At 36.4% G+C, this 17,461-nt stretch overlaps 1 protein-coding gene across 1 annotated transcript in view; it reads left to right on the top strand.

Annotated features, from left to right (window-relative positions):
- The first annotated feature begins 9,990 nt into the window (after window positions 1-9,990).
- Window positions 9,991-17,461, top strand: part of LMBRD1 (LMBR1 domain containing 1) — a 210,764-nt gene continuing 203,293 nt past the window's right edge. Inside the window, exon 1 of the mRNA XM_044676019.1 lies at window positions 9,991-10,130. Coding sequence (XP_044531954.1) covers window positions 10,056-10,130 — 75 coding nt within the window. The 5' untranslated portion in view covers window positions 9,991-10,055. The remainder of the gene's footprint in view (window positions 10,131-17,461) is intronic.

The raw sequence follows: 17,461 nt of genomic DNA, 5'->3' as shown, positions 1-17,461 counted from the left end.
TCTCTCTCTCTCTCTCTCTCTCTCTCTCTCTCTCTCTCTCTCTCTCTCTCCCTCTCTCTCTTTTAAAACCCTTACCTTCCCTCTTGGAGTCAATACTGTGGTCCAAGGCAGAAGAGTGGTAAGGGTAGGCAATGGAGGTCAAGTGACTTACCCAGGGTCACACAGCTGGAACTGAGGAAAGATTTGAACCTAGGACCTCCTGTCTCTAGGCCTGGTTCTCAATCCACTGAGCGACCCAGCTGCCCCCAGGTGTGGTTCTCTTATCTCATTAGAAGGAAACAAATCAGTGACTCCCATGTCATTCAAGCTAGGTGAGCAAGGGTGACTCAGGTTCAGTGTTCCAGTTGTTGAGATGGGCAACCATGCTAGGGGAGGGGAGAAACCAAATGATTTGCCTAAGAATATATCCCTATTATGATTAAAATGATCTCAAAAGATTGATTTCTAGGTAAGAATATGTTTATTGATTTTATCGAGTTTATTGGTTAGGCCAGCATCATAGCCAATAAAGTGATACAGGTCTCCACTGTTGTCTCCCACAAACCAAGGACAACCTGAGCTGGAATAGGTAGTTTATAAAATAGATTTTTTTCAATAATAGGTCATTATTGAACTCCACCCTTGTTCATCCCAAGACATCTTTAATTGGAGGTAGTCCATCAAACTATCCACATCTCTCCTTACCTACATCTTGGGAAAAAGGTACACATTGTCCCCTTCAATTATTAAACAGATTCTGGTAAAAAGGAAAACATTCCTTTGGATTTCTAAGGATAAAGACAATGCAAAAAGTAGCAGAATAGATGGTATCTCTGATTCATATCCCAGATAGAAGAATAAACAGTAATTCTCCCTAATATATATGAATTAATATAGTCTATGATGAATAAATTTTCATATGCTATAGAATATTGAAAATGAAAATAATGAGTTGATATTTTATATGGCACTTGAAGTTTTGTGAAGTATTCTACTTTCATCTGAGCCTCACGATAACCCTATAAGATTACTATTTAGACATTATATTATTATTCCTGTTTAACAGTTAAAGTAACTGAAACTCAGCAAGATTAAATGACTGATTCAAGGTTAAATAATAAATGTGGAAAGCAAGGATTTGAATCGATTTCATCCTGAGTTTAGGCCCAGTGCCTTTTCCTCTATATCACATCACCTCTCTTGTAACATGAAAAGAGAATTCAATAGGTTTATATTATTTTTTCTTTTGGTCCAGTTTATCTTTGTGTTTATTATGGTAAATATAATAAAAAGACTCCATTTCAGTTTGGTGAAGTTCAAATTTTGAATATGAATACTTTGTAAACAATAAAGATTTATCTTATGTATAACAAGTGAAAGAAATAATTTTGAAGAAAAAAAGTGGTTATTGCAAGGAGTCATCCAGTTCATTTTTGTGAAAATAATTGAACCTCTGAGTAGAGTGAAACATAGTAATGTTTTTCCCCTTGGTATTGTGATTTCATTCATGTAGGGAATTCTCAGTATGAAAACCATCTCGACCAATGTAGAGTGGCAGTTTGCTTAAAACTTAGCATTCTAAGAGAGGCCCTTTTACAAATCCTAAAGCACTATAAATTGCTAAATATTGGTAGAGAATTATCTAGGGGTATGGAGATTAAGTGACTTGACTATGGACACACTGCTAAAATGAATAAGAGGGTGAATTTAAACTCAGGTTTCTATGACTCCAAGTTTGGCCCTTTATTTACTATTTCATGAGACTTTCGCAGTCATATTCAGCTTAAAAATGCCCTAACAAAAATTGTTTTGTAATGTTATTAAATCATTATTAACATATTGGTTTTAGAAGAAAAGAATCTGGGTTCAAATCCTACTTTCTGCTACTTGCTAGCTGTGTGACTGGGAACAAGTCACTCTCTGGGCCCCAGTTTCCTCATTTGTAAAAAACAAGAGGATGGACTAAATGGACTACTAAAGTCCTTTTCAGCTAAACTTATTTGAAAGTAATGAGTTAAAAGAAAGCAGCAAACATTCATTGATGTTTCATGAGTGCCGGAGAAGCAGACAAAAGCAAAATAGTTCTTGTCTTCAAGGAATTTATAATCTAGTGAGAAGAGCTGTGTATACATATAAAGAGATTTATGAAATAAATACAAGTTGCTTTTTCAGCTTGTAGCTACTTTTCAGATGTGGTAGCCACATCTGAAGTTCTTGATTCTGCAGAGATTGAGGCTTGTGGGTCTCTTAAGTTTGGGAATTCAGAGCTAAAGTTGTCTGGGTGTCTCCATTAAATCTTATACCAATGTGGTAAGTAGGGTGTGAAGAAGGAGCATAGTACTGCCTAAAGAGAGGCAACTAGCTGTTGGACAGAAACAGCTTCTGGGGGGATCTATAGTGATACATGGCCATGAGGGGCTTCTGTACTTCTAGCCTAGGTCTGGATGAGGTAAGGGAAACCCAGTATCAAAACAAAATCATCCTCCATGAATTTATCTCTAGTGTAAGCAATATGTGTCCTGTTTCACAACATGACAAACATGGAAATATATTGTATGTTATATGTCCAATTTATATCAAATTACATGACTTCTTGAGCAGGGGAGAGGTTTGAGAGGGAGGGAGAAAACATGACTTGCAAAATGTAAAAAAATGAATATTAAAAATTGTATCAACATATAATTTGGAAAAGAATTTAAAATAAAAAATATATAAGATAATAGATATAAAGTTGTTATACTATTTCTCTACCAGGGACTCTAAATTTGGCATATATATTAAAAAAATAATTTTGACAATGATTTCAGTTCAGTTTGTTTCCTTTTAAAATCCTATGTATTTTATTTTATACATCTAAAAACATTATTCTGAGAAGAGGTCTATAGATTTTCCCCAGAGTTAAGAATCCATGATACAATAATGAATGGAGGGAAAGGGAGGAAATGGTGTTTGGGATCAGATGTGTTAGGTCAATACCAGTATCAGCAGAATTCAGGGATAAGTAACAGTTTGGGGAATTGGGGAAAGTAACAGTTATGTGGAAGTCCATAATTCTAGTACAGAGAAAGGCTATATATGAAGTTTAATAAACTATATCGTGTTCAGTTTCTTGCAGATATTTGTGTGTCTTCTTGTCAATGATGTTAGGCCTTCCAAATTCTCCTAAATTCACTGTAAATAGACAGCTTTCACCACTATTCCTGGTTTAATCAAACTTTGTTGCTCCAAACACTATTTCTTCTTTTTCCTGTTCTTGTGTTGTGTGTTGTGATTTTAAACTTTATGCTTCAAAGATCATCATGCCCCATCATAGGTAAAATCAGCATATACTAAGAACTTGACAAAACCTTCCCCTGTCATGGGACAAGATAATCCCTAACTGGGGAAGAGGAGGGAATTGTAAAGAGAACAAAGATAAACTGAAAAGCTAGAATGGGTTGCTACTAGGGTGTCAATGGAAAGTTGAACGCCAAGGGGGATAAGAAAAAGAGGAAGAGACTGATACAACAAAGAATTGGGGGCTTGGAAATATGTCCTCTATATCAAGAACTGAAAATGTAGGTCATATCAGGGAACTGATTTGCTGATTTCCCAATATTTTGGTCCTTTTTTTGGGCCGGCTTGTGCTGGCATATTTTATAGGCCCTCATGGCATAGTAGATAGAGATACCAAATGGACCTGGAGTCAGGAAGAGCTGAGTTGGAATTCCACCTCATATATTTACTAGCAGTGTGAGTCACTGAACCTCCTGATGCCCTAATTTTCTCATCTGTAAAATGAGGATAATAATAGCACCTATCTCACAGGGTAATTGTGAGGATCAAATGAGACAATATGAGTAATGTGCCTTACAAACCTTAAAGCATTACATGTTAGGTATTATTGTCATTCCAGTGAGAGAGAGAAATGTAATTCCTTTTGACTCATTCATGCCTATTTGTTGATAAGCTACTACACTGAGAACCTGGATGCTTCTTTTGGTCTATAATTTTTCTCCTCTCAGTTGTGTGACATGGCAGTGTAGAAAGAGTGCCAGATATTTTTACCTAAGTGGATAGTCAGAGAGAGTAAAGAGATAGCCTTCGAGTGTCCAGAAAGCAAAAAAAGTGGTCAAATATAAGACTGCTATGGACAGAAGGCTAGAAAGTAGAAAGAAGAATAGGGATCTATCTCTAAGAACAGAGGAGACCAGAGAGATCAGGAGAGCTGATAAAGCAGAAAGGAACAGTGTATCCCCATCAAAGGTTTCAAAGCAAGAATACAGTGATCACTCAGGCCAATGTTTGATATATTTTCACATATTTAAAGGTTGGACAGAAGCCAATTGTGAGAAGTGTGATGACCATAAACGTAGGCTATCAAAACAATGAGGAAGATGCTATTGGGGGTTATAAAGAACTTTTTTTGTGTGTCTGCTCAGAAATTGGATTTGGGATCTGGAGTGGAATTGCTTTTCTTTCAAGGAGTCTGATTCTAGGAACTGTTTCTCCTCTATGCTGCCTTCAGTTGCTGCCATCTCTGGAGCAGAATAAAATCCTTCCACCTTCTACCAGAAGCTTTTGCTGACCTTCCCAACTGCTAGTACCTCCTCCCAGAGAAATTACTTTCTGTTTACTTTGTACATATTTTATATTTATGAAGTTACTTGTTCTTTACTGTTTCCTTTTTGTTTCTATGTCTCTCCCTTTGTGTCTAGCACAGGTCCTAGCACAGAGTAGAGGCATACATTCTTACTGAATGTTTAATGAGATATAATCAATTTTCTAAATGTAGTATTTTAATGAGAATGTCTATCTCAAAGGTTGAACAAAGGTCTCCATTAATGCAGAAGAGTATCCTCTATATATAAAGCATATAGAATTTTGTAAACAATGTTAGGACAATAATATACTTCAATATCTATCTCTTCTAAGAAGTTTTCCCTCATTAATTTTCACTGTAATCATTTTGCTGATGTTTATAGCCACAATATTTTTGCCTCTAGAGTATTTTGTTAATTTGAACTCATTTGTAATTTACATTATTTCCCCATGGGTGCAGGTTGTCAACTTAGATTTATAGAATTTTAAAGTAAGAAGAGAACTTTGAAATTAATTAAACCAGTTCCCTCACTGCAAATGAAGAAACTGTGGCCCAGCATAGTTAAGTGACTTGCCTAAGGTGTTGCAGCTAAGATCAGAACTTAGTCTCATTATACTATGATGAGTAATCATCTTCTCCTTAACTTACTTCCTCTTGAATTAAAACTAGACTTAGATGGAAGGACTATATCTGTGATTCAATAGTTTCCTAAACTGACTATAGAGATTATTGTACAGTTTTTTCTTTTGAAGAATACATTTAAAGTTAAATTTTTATTGTTTTCATTTAACATAATTAAAATTTCTCTCAGGATCTTTTCTCCTATACCTTTCAAATGGCCATCTTTTACAACAAAGCTTAATTTTATAGAAAAAAAGAAAAAGAGGAAGATTTTTAAAAAATCAACAAAACTAATCAAAACATAGATATGGAGGAAAATGTATGTTATTTCATACCCTTAGACATTCAATTAAAAAAAAAAGCAGTTGGAGTGGGGATGATTTCTCTTATCTTCTTTGCAATTTTGCAACATTCCTTTTCTTACAAAATAAATTTTTATTAATGTCTTTTATTTTTTACATTACCAGAATTTCTACTAATTTCCATTCCCTCCCCCTTTCCAGAAAGTTACCTAATATAATAAATAATAATTTTTAAGAAAGAGATGAAATAAAAAAAATCAGCAAAACCTATAAATATATTGGTAAAGAGTAAATATATGTGTGTACACACACACACACACACACACACACACACACACACACACACACACACACACATATATATACACACACACACATTGTTCCTACTGGTATACCAATCCCTTCTATAAAGGAAGGAGGTGGCAGTGTCTTCTTATATCTCTTCTTTAGAGCCATGCTTGTTTGTAAATTTGTAGCATTGACTTTTGATTGATTTCTGGTGGTTTTTATTTCTCTTTACATTGTTGTATTCATTTTGTATATTGTTTTCCTTGTTTTGCTTTGTTTACTTGGCATCATTTCATCTAAGTCAGTCTGTTTCTCTGTATTTATATATTAGTCAATTCTTATAAAACACATTACAGAAAAAGAAATTACAGAGCAATTCTTACACAATACATGACATTCATGTATATATTTTGTTAAGCTATTCCCCAACTGATAGGTATTGATGGGTTTCCATTGTTTGCAATACAAAAAGTGCTTCCATAAATATTTTGGTGGAGGTGGGGGTTTTCTTTTTAACAATGGGATTATATTCTTAAAATTTCTGGATCAAAGAGTATGAACATTTTCATCATTTTATTTGCATTCTAGAATGTCTTTATTGATTCACTGCTTCACCAAGAATGTACTAATGCCTTTTTTCCCTTAATCCCTCCAATATTAACTATTCCCTATCATTTTTGCGAATTTCCTGGGTGTGACATGAAAGCTTAGGGTTGCATTAATATGCATTCCTCTTATTACTAGTGATTTGAAGCATTCTTTGATAACAAATATTAAGAGTTCAAATTCTTTTTAGAATTGTTCCTTTACATCCTTTGACCATTTATTTATTGGATAATAGCTTTTAGTCATATATAGCTTTTAGCTGTCTAGATATTTTGAATACCAAATCCTTATCTGAGAATTTTAATTAAAATTTTTTTCCATTAAAATGCTTCCCTTCTTAACCTAGATACATTTTTTTTGTTTATTAAAAAAATCTTTTCTTTTTCATGTAATCAAAATTATTTTATTTTTTTGCTTCTCTATCTCTTGTTTGGTTGAGAATGCAACCTCTTAGCTGTAATTTATACTATTAAGCTATAATCATCAAAGAAATCTTACACTGACTAAGAAATAGAGTAAGGGATCAATCGAATAGGTTAGGTAATCAGCACACAGTAGTTGAGGATCATAGTGACCTAATAGTGTTCAATAAACTCAAAGATCCAAGCTTTTGGAGGAAGAACTTACTACCCGACAAGAACTGTTGGGGAAACTGGAAAACAGGGTGGCAGAAACTAGGCATAGGCCAACACACACCATAAACCAAATTAAAGTCAAAATGGATAATTAATCTAGAAATAGATTATTATCTATTTTATCTATCATATTATATGTATATAGAATTATATAGAGAATCTGTATATGATTTAGAAATATACCTAAATAAAAAATTAGGGGAATATGGAAAACTGTCAGACCTTATAGATAAGGGAAGAATTTATAACCAATAAGATAAAGAACATTAAGAAAAATGAAACTGATAATTTTGATTACATTAAATTAAAAAGTTTCTGTATAAACAAAACTAATGCAACCAAGATTAGAAGGGAAACAACAAATTGGGGAAAAAAATTATATGACAATTGTCTCTAACAAAGCTCTAAACTCTTAAATATCTAGAGAACTGACCCAAATTTATAAGAATAGAAAGCATTCTCCAATTGATATATGAACAGGCAATTCTCAGAAGAAAAACTATTTATAGTCATATGAAAAAATGCTTCAAATCACTATTGATTAGAGAAATGCAAATTAAAACAACTCTGAGATAGTACTTCTTAACTATAAGATTGGCTACAAAACCAAAAAGGAAAATGATAAATGTCGGAGGGGATGTAGGGAAATTAGGATACTAATACAATGTTGGTGGAACTGTGAACTGATATATCCATTCTGGAGAGCAATATGAAACTATATTCAAAGGGCCATAAAACTATGTAAACCTTTTGATTCAGCAATACCACTACTGGGTCTGTACTCCAAAGAGATCAGAAATAAGGGGAAAGGACCTATCTGTACCAAGTATTTTTTAGCAGCTCTTTTTGTAGTGTCAAAGAATTGGAAATTCAAGGGATGTCCATCATTGGGGAATGGCTGAACAAGTTGTGGCATATGGTTGTAATGAAATGCTAATGTGCCATAAGAAATGATGAATAGGATGAGTTTGGAAAAACCTGGAAAGATTTGTGTGAACTGATGCAAAGTGAAGTGAGCAGAATTAGGAGAAAACTATATACTTTAACAGCAATATTATATTATAATCAACTTTGAAGGACTAAATATTATCAGCAAAGCAAGTTTCCAAGATATTCACAAGGATTTCATTCTGAAAAATGCTATCTATAACCAAAGAAGGAAATGCTGGAGTCTGATTGCAGATCCATTCTTCATTTCATTTCTTTCATGAGTTTTTTATTGCATGTGTGATGTGTCCTCTGCAATATGGCAAAATATATATTGCATGAAACCACTCATATAACCTTTATCTATTTCCTTCTTAGGGTGTGGGGGAGGGAGAATCAGATGGCATCTGAATTGTAAAATGTCAGAAAACAACTGTCAAAAATTGTAATAGAAAAAAAAGAACAAAAAAAAGAATACACTCCTCCCAACCTGCTTTTAAAAATTTACCTTCTGTCCTATGATCAATTTTGTGTATTGATTCCAAGGCAGAACAGTTAGGCTAGGTAATACGGATTAAGTGACTTGCCTGGGGTTCCACAGCTAGGAAATATCTGAGGTCATATTTGAATCCAGGACCTCCTACCTAGACCTGGCTATTAATCTACCAAGCCACCTACCTGCTCCCCTACATCTCCTTTTCATAATCATGAAAACTATATCCATTTTGAATTTTCTTTGGAATATGACAATATATTGGTCTAAAACTAAAATAAAATCATGAAGCTGCCAGACTGCTTTTCAGTTTCTCCAACAGTTTTTATCAAAGATAGAACCATTTCCTATGTAATTTATGTTTTGGAATATATTGAACAGTAAATTCTTGAGTTCCAGAGTTTCTTATTCTCTTCTGTAAAGTATGTTCCACTGATCTACTTCTCTTTTTTTAACCATTAGCAGAAGGTTTTGATGGTTGCTGCTTTATAATACAATTTGAGAACTGAAAGTGTTAATCTCTTCTTAATCCCTACTTTTTTCAGCTATTTCCCCTGATAACCTAGATCTTTTGTTTCTTCAAATGAATATTATTTTATCAAATTCTTTAAGTAACCCTTTGGTAGTTTGATTGGTATATCATTAAAATTATAAATTAAATTTCATTATATTCATGTACCACAATTTGTTTATCCATTCCACAGTGAATCTGCTTCCAAAAAGTGTTGCTATGTTTTGGTATATACTAGGATTTTCTTATCAATGATCTCTTTGAGAAGTATGAGCACAAACTAGGTAATTCTTTAGGTCTTGTGTTCAGAAACTCAGTCCTAACTGAAAAGTTATGTAGTTATCTAAGTCACAACCTCTTGGACTCTAGTTTTCTTATCTGTAAAATGAAATTGTACCAGACAGCTCTAAGGCCACTTCTAGTTCTCATTGTCATTCTAAATTCTACAATTCAAACCGCCATTACTTAAAAGTACTTGATCTCTCCAGACTTCAATTTCCTCACTTGTAAAATGGATAGGATAATACTTTCATTAACTATATTACAGGGCAGTTGTAAGAAAAACATTTCGTAAACTGTAAAATGATGGGTATGATTGGACACTGGAGACATATACTTCATTCCTGGAGAGACTGAAGTTTCATAATAAAAATTTCCTGGGAATTCCAGGACTCATCTTGTACAAATCCTGGGGTATTATTGTCTTGGAATCCCTAGAATTAGACTCAGTTGATTTAGGGCAACAGTCACATGCGCGATAGGGTTCTTGCGACTAAAAAGTCAGTTGGGGCGGCCCTCTTCTCAGCAACGGAAAACCCAAGCTCGGAGCCAGCGAATGCAAAGCGAGCAGGGAAGGAGGCGGGGTTATGACGTCACTCGCGTCAGGAGCGACCGAATCCTACCTCCTCCTTCTCTCCCGACCCTTATTCCACGAGACTTGCCCGACTCGGACGCTAGGGGATGCTAGTGGGCTCTCCTCCTTGGCAACCACTGGCCCCGCCCTTTTTGCTCCTTTAACCTTTGGGCAGCGGGAGCGGCGTGTCCCAGGCCCCTAGCTAGTTCCCTCGCGGGGTGCCGTCACCCTCCCGCTAATCCCTGGCCGGAAGCGAAGATGGCGGCGGCGGGGAACGGGTCCGCCTCTGCGGAGCTAGTGATCGGCTGGTGGATCTTCGGGCTGCTTTTACTGGTAGGGGAAGGAGGAGGAGGAGGAGGAGGCGCCGCCGCCGCCGCCAGTCTTCGTCGTTGCTGTTGTGGCTGTGGGGAGGAGGAGCTGGCCCCTGAGCCGGCCCCTCTAGGCTGAAAATAAAGGCACCCCTGGTCCGGCTGGCGTGGGGTCGGGCGGACGGGACCAGACCCATGGGCAGAGTAGTCTACACGCCCCAGACCCCAGCCCAGCCTCGCCTCTTCTCTTCCTGTGGGGCCGTGGGAGTAGGAGGACTGTGGGTGTTTTTGCAGACTCCTTGATTGCCCCTCCCTCTTCACCTCCTGGTCGGGGCCTGGGAGGAGCCTGGGATAGGAGGGGGAGCAAAAACTAACGCTGTCACTGAGGGGGGGCCCTCAGACAGTGATGGGTGTCGATCTTTCCTATATAGAGAAACCCACTCGCGGTATGAAGGGTGGCAACTCGGGCAAGGGGTGGGAGGGTGTGCTTGTGCTTGGACTCCGGAGGTTGTAAACCTCTAGAGGGCAGTTTTAGAAAAGATTTGGTAAGGAGGGTCCTAATGTCCCTCCTCTCCCCCTTACTCATCACCACCCCATGCTCCCTCTTGCTGTCCGTGCCTAAAGTTCAAGAAGGGCTCTTTCCATTGTGCATGTCTCATCCTTATGACATGGGATGCTGGTTTCGATTTCCTGTGTCAGGTGCCCACTCTCCCACCCTGTCCCACAGGTTGGTCTAGTGAAGCCTGCAACCCCCTTCTCAAAATAATGTTTTTAAATGTACAAAACACACAGGAATGTAGTGGTAACCAATTGAAGTACAGCTGTCAAGATTTTTTTAAAAAATCACAGACTCCAAGTTAAGAAGCTTTCACATAAGACCCCTCTGGAAGAGACCTTAGGCGATCATCTAGTCCAATGATGTCAAACTTTAGTAGAGATAGATCCCTTGGGCTGCATATTTACTTAGAAAACCACAAATTAATATCATCCATGTTATGTCGTATTTTTATTTTGTTAAATATTTCCCAATTACCTTTTTAAATGATTCAGTCCCGTTGAGTAATGTTGCAGGAGGTTATGGCCAGAGACTAGAGCTTAACTTTCCTTAGCAGTTTAGTGCAGTCACTGGAGCATCAATAGGTGCTTAATAAATTGATTAATTTCTCTTGGCTTGGGTTTGCACGTGTAAAAAAAACATGTTAGGCATACTTGGCTCTGATATTATTGTACAACCTTATGGCTTTCACTTAACTCACTTTGACTCAGGTTATCAATCTGTAAAATAAGAGTGTTAGACTAGTTGCTTCATGTAGCTTTGTCTATCAACCTTTAATTTAAAAAGTAACCACTAAACGCTTTCTATGTACCAGGCTCTGTGGTTGATACTGAGGATATATATAAACAATAAAAAAGAAGCATGCCCTGCTTCCAAGAAGTGTAATTTCCATTGTATTATTTTAGATCATGAGTTCTTAACCTTTTTTTGTGTTATTGATCACACTAGCAGTCTGGAGAAACTTATGGGTCTCATCTCAGTATGTTTTAAAATTCACAAAATGAAACAGAATTAAAAATAAAAATAACTATAGTGTATTTATTAAAATATTAAAACACATTTATGGACCCTAGGTTAAGAACTCCTGCATATGATCCTGCAACTTTTTTTTCTGTGACATACATAGACTTTGGGCAACCTTAGACACTTTCACCTGTACTTTCTCCTTACCCTCCTGTTCTTCTTTCCTCTTTCTTTAGTGTCCTAGTTGACTTTCTCCATTTTTATCAGTTTGTCTAAGCTGAGGTTATAAGTAAAGACTTTTTTTTGGTAGGTGATTATTCTGTGCACTTTCCATGATAAGATCTGGAGTTTATGCATTTTAATTCAGCTACTAAGGTCAGGTCAATCTTATAGTAGAAAGCCTTCAAATAATTTGATAGGTTGAAGGATTAGAAGAAAAAAGTCAGGTCATCACTGGCATAGTGATGGCATTAAGATAGCAGTTATAAATCAGTCTTCAAATATTTGTTGAGTTCTAGGCGTCTCGGAAGAAGAAAGAAAGAAAATATACCACATTGTACCCATAGGACTTGTATAAGGGAAGACAAGATTTAACACTTGAAGCAAATTAGCGAATAAGTGCTGAAACCTAGTAGGTACTAGAAAGGGTAGTCAGTATTAGCATAATTGGAGAGGATTTCAAGAAAGAAGTGGCCTGAAAAGGTTCAATTTGAATTGGTATAGAACTTTGTTGGCAAACCTATAGCATGCATGCTAGAGGGTGCTGCCTCCTTTCCCCCTCTCCATATGCCCCTCTGCCCAGCAGCCCAATGGGAGCACATCCTCTCTCCCCAGTCTGTGGTACATATAGCATGAGTGTTACAATTTGGGCGCTCAGTGTCTAAAAGGTTCATCATCAGTGGTATAGAGAAAGGATAAAGGGACAAAACCATGGTGAAATTCAATATGTGTGGGACAACGAATCAACCTACAAGATTGGAATAGGCTGTTGGTAAGTATTGTTAAAAAGAGTTGGAAAGAAAAGATAAGCTAGATCAGTGATGAGCAAACTTTTTAAAGAGGGGGCCAAAGGAAAGGATATGCTCATCTGTCAGTCTGTTTCTAAGGCAACTCTTTCAAAGTTTCATTATATTGTATCCTACGCATTGTATTCATCAGATTAAGAATAATGTTGTGTGGCTGGATAGAACATTTCAGGGGGCTGCATCTGGCCCATGGGCCATAGTTTGCCCATCACTGGCCTAGATAATGTATGACAACCGTCCTTTGAAAATCAGGTAGACTTTTACATTTGATACCAAAGACTAATAGAAGGGTATTTAAAATTATGAAGAAGGCTAGTGGTGTGATGGAAGTGGTGTTTTTTAGACTGATTCCTTAAGTAGCAGTATGTTCATAGTAAATTGAACATGGAAGAAGCAGATTATCGTTCTTGATATTGGAGATTTTAATCAATTTGAAACAATTTTATTTGGCACTAAATGCTTATAAAATGTCCAGTGTGGTACCCACAAATGATCATCCTGCCTCTTCTCAAAGACCTTCAATGAGAGGAAACTCATTGCTCCCTGAAGAAGTTCATTATGCTTTGGGATATCTATAAATGTTAGATAAATTTCTTTATATCAAGCCTAATAAATCTGGCCCTCTTCAGTTTTTATACCTATTATTTTTAGTTTTGACCTTTGGGGCAAAGCAAAACAAAACTAATCCCTTTTGGACAATTAGATGGCTCAACAGATAAAGCATTGGTTTGGAGTCAGGAATACCAAAGTTTAAGTCCAACCTCATATACTTCCTAGCTGGGTAACCTTGGGCAAGTCACTTAACCTCTGTTTGTCTCAGGTTCCTCATCTGTAAAATGGAAATAATAAAAATAAAACTACCTACTTCACAGAGTTGTTATGAGGATCAAATAAGTTAGTTATATATAAGTTCTATGTAAATGTTAGCCATGTCTGAAAATGTTTGTCTATTTTTGCATTTTAAATTTATCTCTTCTTAGGAGTGGGTTTTTTTTTTCTTTCTCCCACTACTAAATGGAGATTTTTCCCTTTTTTTTCTAACCTTTTTTCAATTCTTCCCTTTGGTGTTTTAACCATTTTTCTGTAGACCTTTTATTTTCCAGAGAGACAATCATAGTTCTTTTCTGTTCATTGTTACCATTGATTTAATTAGGGTACATTAAATTTATCATTTTCATCTGCATTCTGTTGGATCTTTTTAAAAAAAATTCTCATTTCATTGCATTCAATCCTATATCTTTCATTTGTTGTAAGACTTATTTTATACTTCTTTTGTACAGCTTGACTTTACAAGATTTTACATCTTTTTTATTCATTATGAAACCACATTTTTACCACATTGGTGTACCCTTATCACAGAGTGTACTTTGACAGTCCATTTTTATGAAATATGGCTTTGATTGTAGCCCAGAAGATTTCAGTGGGCTTTAAATTACTTGAGTTCCCAGGCTACTGAATTATGCTTACCTCCATTTCTTTGATAAATTTCTTAACACTTTGTAACATGTGTTGAGGGCATAGTTGAAGATTGCATGATAGTAGTGTATCTCCATTTGGGAATTTTTGTAATCCTATGAGTCTTATTAGTAGAAATTACCTTTTCCCAATTTTAGTGCTCCACTTTGAATTTTCTTACCCATGAAAAATATTTTTTGGTCTTCTCACTGTTCTTCTAACTTCAAGATGCTTATGGTGCACTGTAGAAGAATCAAGAATGACACATTCTACTGAAAGTCTGCGTTTTCTGCAACTAAATTTAGCTGTTTTGAAGCAATATTTTCCTACTTCTTTTTTAAAATTTGTTTTTGATCCCACTTTTCTTTGTGTTTTGGTATGGTTGATCCCATTTAATTTTTTTCCTATATCTTTTTAAAAAATATTTATTTTTCATTATTTTTGGTTACATAATTCATGTTCTCTATTTCCCCTCTTCCCTCCCCTACTCCTGGAGCTGACAAGCAATTCTATTGAGTCATACATTTATAATCACTTGATAGCTATTTACATATTATTTGTTTTTATAATGGAGATATGTTTTAAAACCCCAAATTCTATACCCATATAAACTCTCTCATTGTGGATAGCATCTTTTCTCCTAAGTCCCTTGGGATTGTCCTGCATCATTGCATTGCTATTAGTAGCAAAGTCCATTACATTTGATCATCCCACAGTGTTTCAGTTACTGTGTACAATGTTCTCTTGGTTCTGCTCATTCGCTCCATACCAGTTTATGGAGGTCTTTTTCAGTTCATATAGAAATCAAGCCGTTCATCATTCCTTATAGCACAATAGTATTCTATCACTATCATATATTACAACTTGTTCAGCCATTCCCCAATATAGGGACACCTCCTCATTTTCCAATTTTTTGCCACCACAAAGAGCACAGCTATGTATATTTTTGTACAACCATTTTTTATTATCGATTTGGGTAGTGGTATTGCTGGATCAAAGGGCATGCATTCTTTTAAAGCCCTTTAGGCATAATTCCAAATTGCCTTCCAAAATGTTTGGATCAATTCACAACTCCACCAACAATGCTTTAGTGTCCAAATTTTGCCACATCCCCTCCCAATATTTATTATTTCCTTTACTGTCATATTGGCCAATCTTCTAGGTATAAAGTGGTGCCTGAGAGTTGTTTTGATTTACATTTCTCTAATCAGGAGAGAATTAAAACACTTTTCCTGTATAGTTTTGATTTCTTCATCTGAAAACTGCCTATTCATATCTTTACCATTTGTCAATTGGGGAATGGCTTGATTTCTTGTAAATTTGACTTATAGGTGGAGACACCTATTATAGAGGGCCTTTAAAAGAAGTTTAGTCACAAAGAGAAGAGATTTAGAATGATAGCAAGGAAGAATGAAGGATCAAATGAAGGGTTTGGTTTTTTTATGAGGATTAGGGAGTTATGGACATGTAAGTAGAAGGGAAGGAGCTAGTATAGACTGAAGATAAGTGATAGTATGCTGATAACAATGGGAGCAATCTGTTGATGGAGAAGAGATGGAATTGGATTGCTTGTTCACATAGAGGGTTTAGCCTTGGTAAAGAAAGAGTAAGACTATCTTAATTTTTGTTGTAAGGTTGACGAAGATAATAATGCTGGGAGGCATCTCTGTGATAAGAGATGGATTGAGGGAAGCCATGAGAAGTTTGAGGAGGGATGTAAACATTTGTTAGAGTAGCTATGTAGAGAGGGGGATAGAGTTGATAAGACAGGCATAATAAGATTACCCAGCAGCAATAAGGGCCCTATTATAGTTGTGTGACATAAATTTGTAGTGGAACAACTCAGAAAGGTTACTTGATTTTCTCCACCTTTAGTCAAGTTTGTGTGCAGGAATGAACATGGTAGATTTTGGGAATGATCCAAAGCTGAGACTTGGCAGGGAGCAATGATCAATATAAGTCAGGGATTCAAGAGAAGAGGACACTATGGAATTGAAGAACTGGTTCACCAAGGGGTCAAGATGAGGAGAAGGGAGAGAGACCAGGGTAAGGGAGAAACTGAGGGATCTAGGGATTAGAGGCGATGTTGCAAACAAATAAGGTTAGGTAAGGTCAGAGGGAGAGATGGAAAGCTAATAGATTATGGTCAGATAAGGGAATTTTAGAATTCTTGAACATGGAATGCATTTATGGATGACAAGTTGGGGCAAAACCCTCTTTGTTCATGGTTGAGGTGGGGCAGAGGAGTAGGTCATAGGAAGTGATTAGGTTGAGGAATGGAGTGGTTAAGGTGTTTGAAAGAGAGTCACTATGTTTGTTGACACTCCCAAGTATGAGGGCACGAATTGAAGAGAGAAAATTGCGAGCCGTTTACTGATTTCATTAAGGAAGGAAGATGCATTGATGTTGCTGTCTGTAGACAACAGCTTCCAGGATTTTGATCAGATGGTAGATATGAATTTCATGAACCTGAGAAGAGAAGCTATTTAGTAATAGAGGTAGAAGAGGCCAATGGGGGCAAGGAATATTCCAACTGTACTGCTTTGACTAGTGAACTAAGGGAAAATTTTCTTTGGTACCAGGGTAGAGGCTCTTGAATCAGCTTGTTTTCTAAAGCTGTATGTGATCATATGTATGTGATCATAGCTGTCACAGAATGAAACCATATCAAAATTATTGTTTGTTCTAAATAATTCACATGGTCCTATAACTATAAAGAGCTTTTTAGGCTTAGCTATTTGTCTAATTTGATACTTACAACAATTTTATGAGGGTATATTTTGTTGCATTCTTCCACATGAAGAAACCGAGGCTCAAATTTTTTGTTATTTGTCCAAGATTATACCAAGAATAAGTGACATAGCCAGGACTTGGGCCCATTGTCTTCTAACTTAAAGTAAACCAAATAATACTTTTTTTGTTATATATCTCACATCCCTTTCATGCTTTTGCTGGTTAGCTGTTTTCTAGATTAAAAAAAAATCCTTTTCAAAACAGGAAATGATTTGTGTTTTAAATGAGTAGCTTGGAGCAGAGCCAGAAGAACTCTATACACAGAGACTGACATTCTGTGGTAAAATCGAATGTAATGGACCTCTGTACCAGCAGCAATACAATGACCCAGGACAACTCTGAGGGATTTATGGTAAAGATGCTACCCACATTCAGAGGAAGGACTGCAGGAGAGGAAACATATAAGAAAAACAACTGCTTGAACGCATGGGTCGGGGTGGACATGATTGGGGGTGTGGACTCGAAACCACCACACCAATGCAACTACCAACAATTTGGAAATTAGTCTTGATCAAGGACACATGACAAAACTAGTGGAAATGCGCATCGGCCATGGGTAGGGGG

Source organism: Gracilinanus agilis, chromosome 4 (assembly GCF_016433145.1).
Source record: "Gracilinanus agilis isolate LMUSP501 chromosome 4, AgileGrace, whole genome shotgun sequence".
Lineage (NCBI taxonomy): Eukaryota > Metazoa > Chordata > Mammalia > Didelphimorphia > Didelphidae > Gracilinanus > Gracilinanus agilis.
Note: the sequence above shows the minus strand (reverse complement) of the source record. Positions and strands in the feature narration are given on the sequence as shown.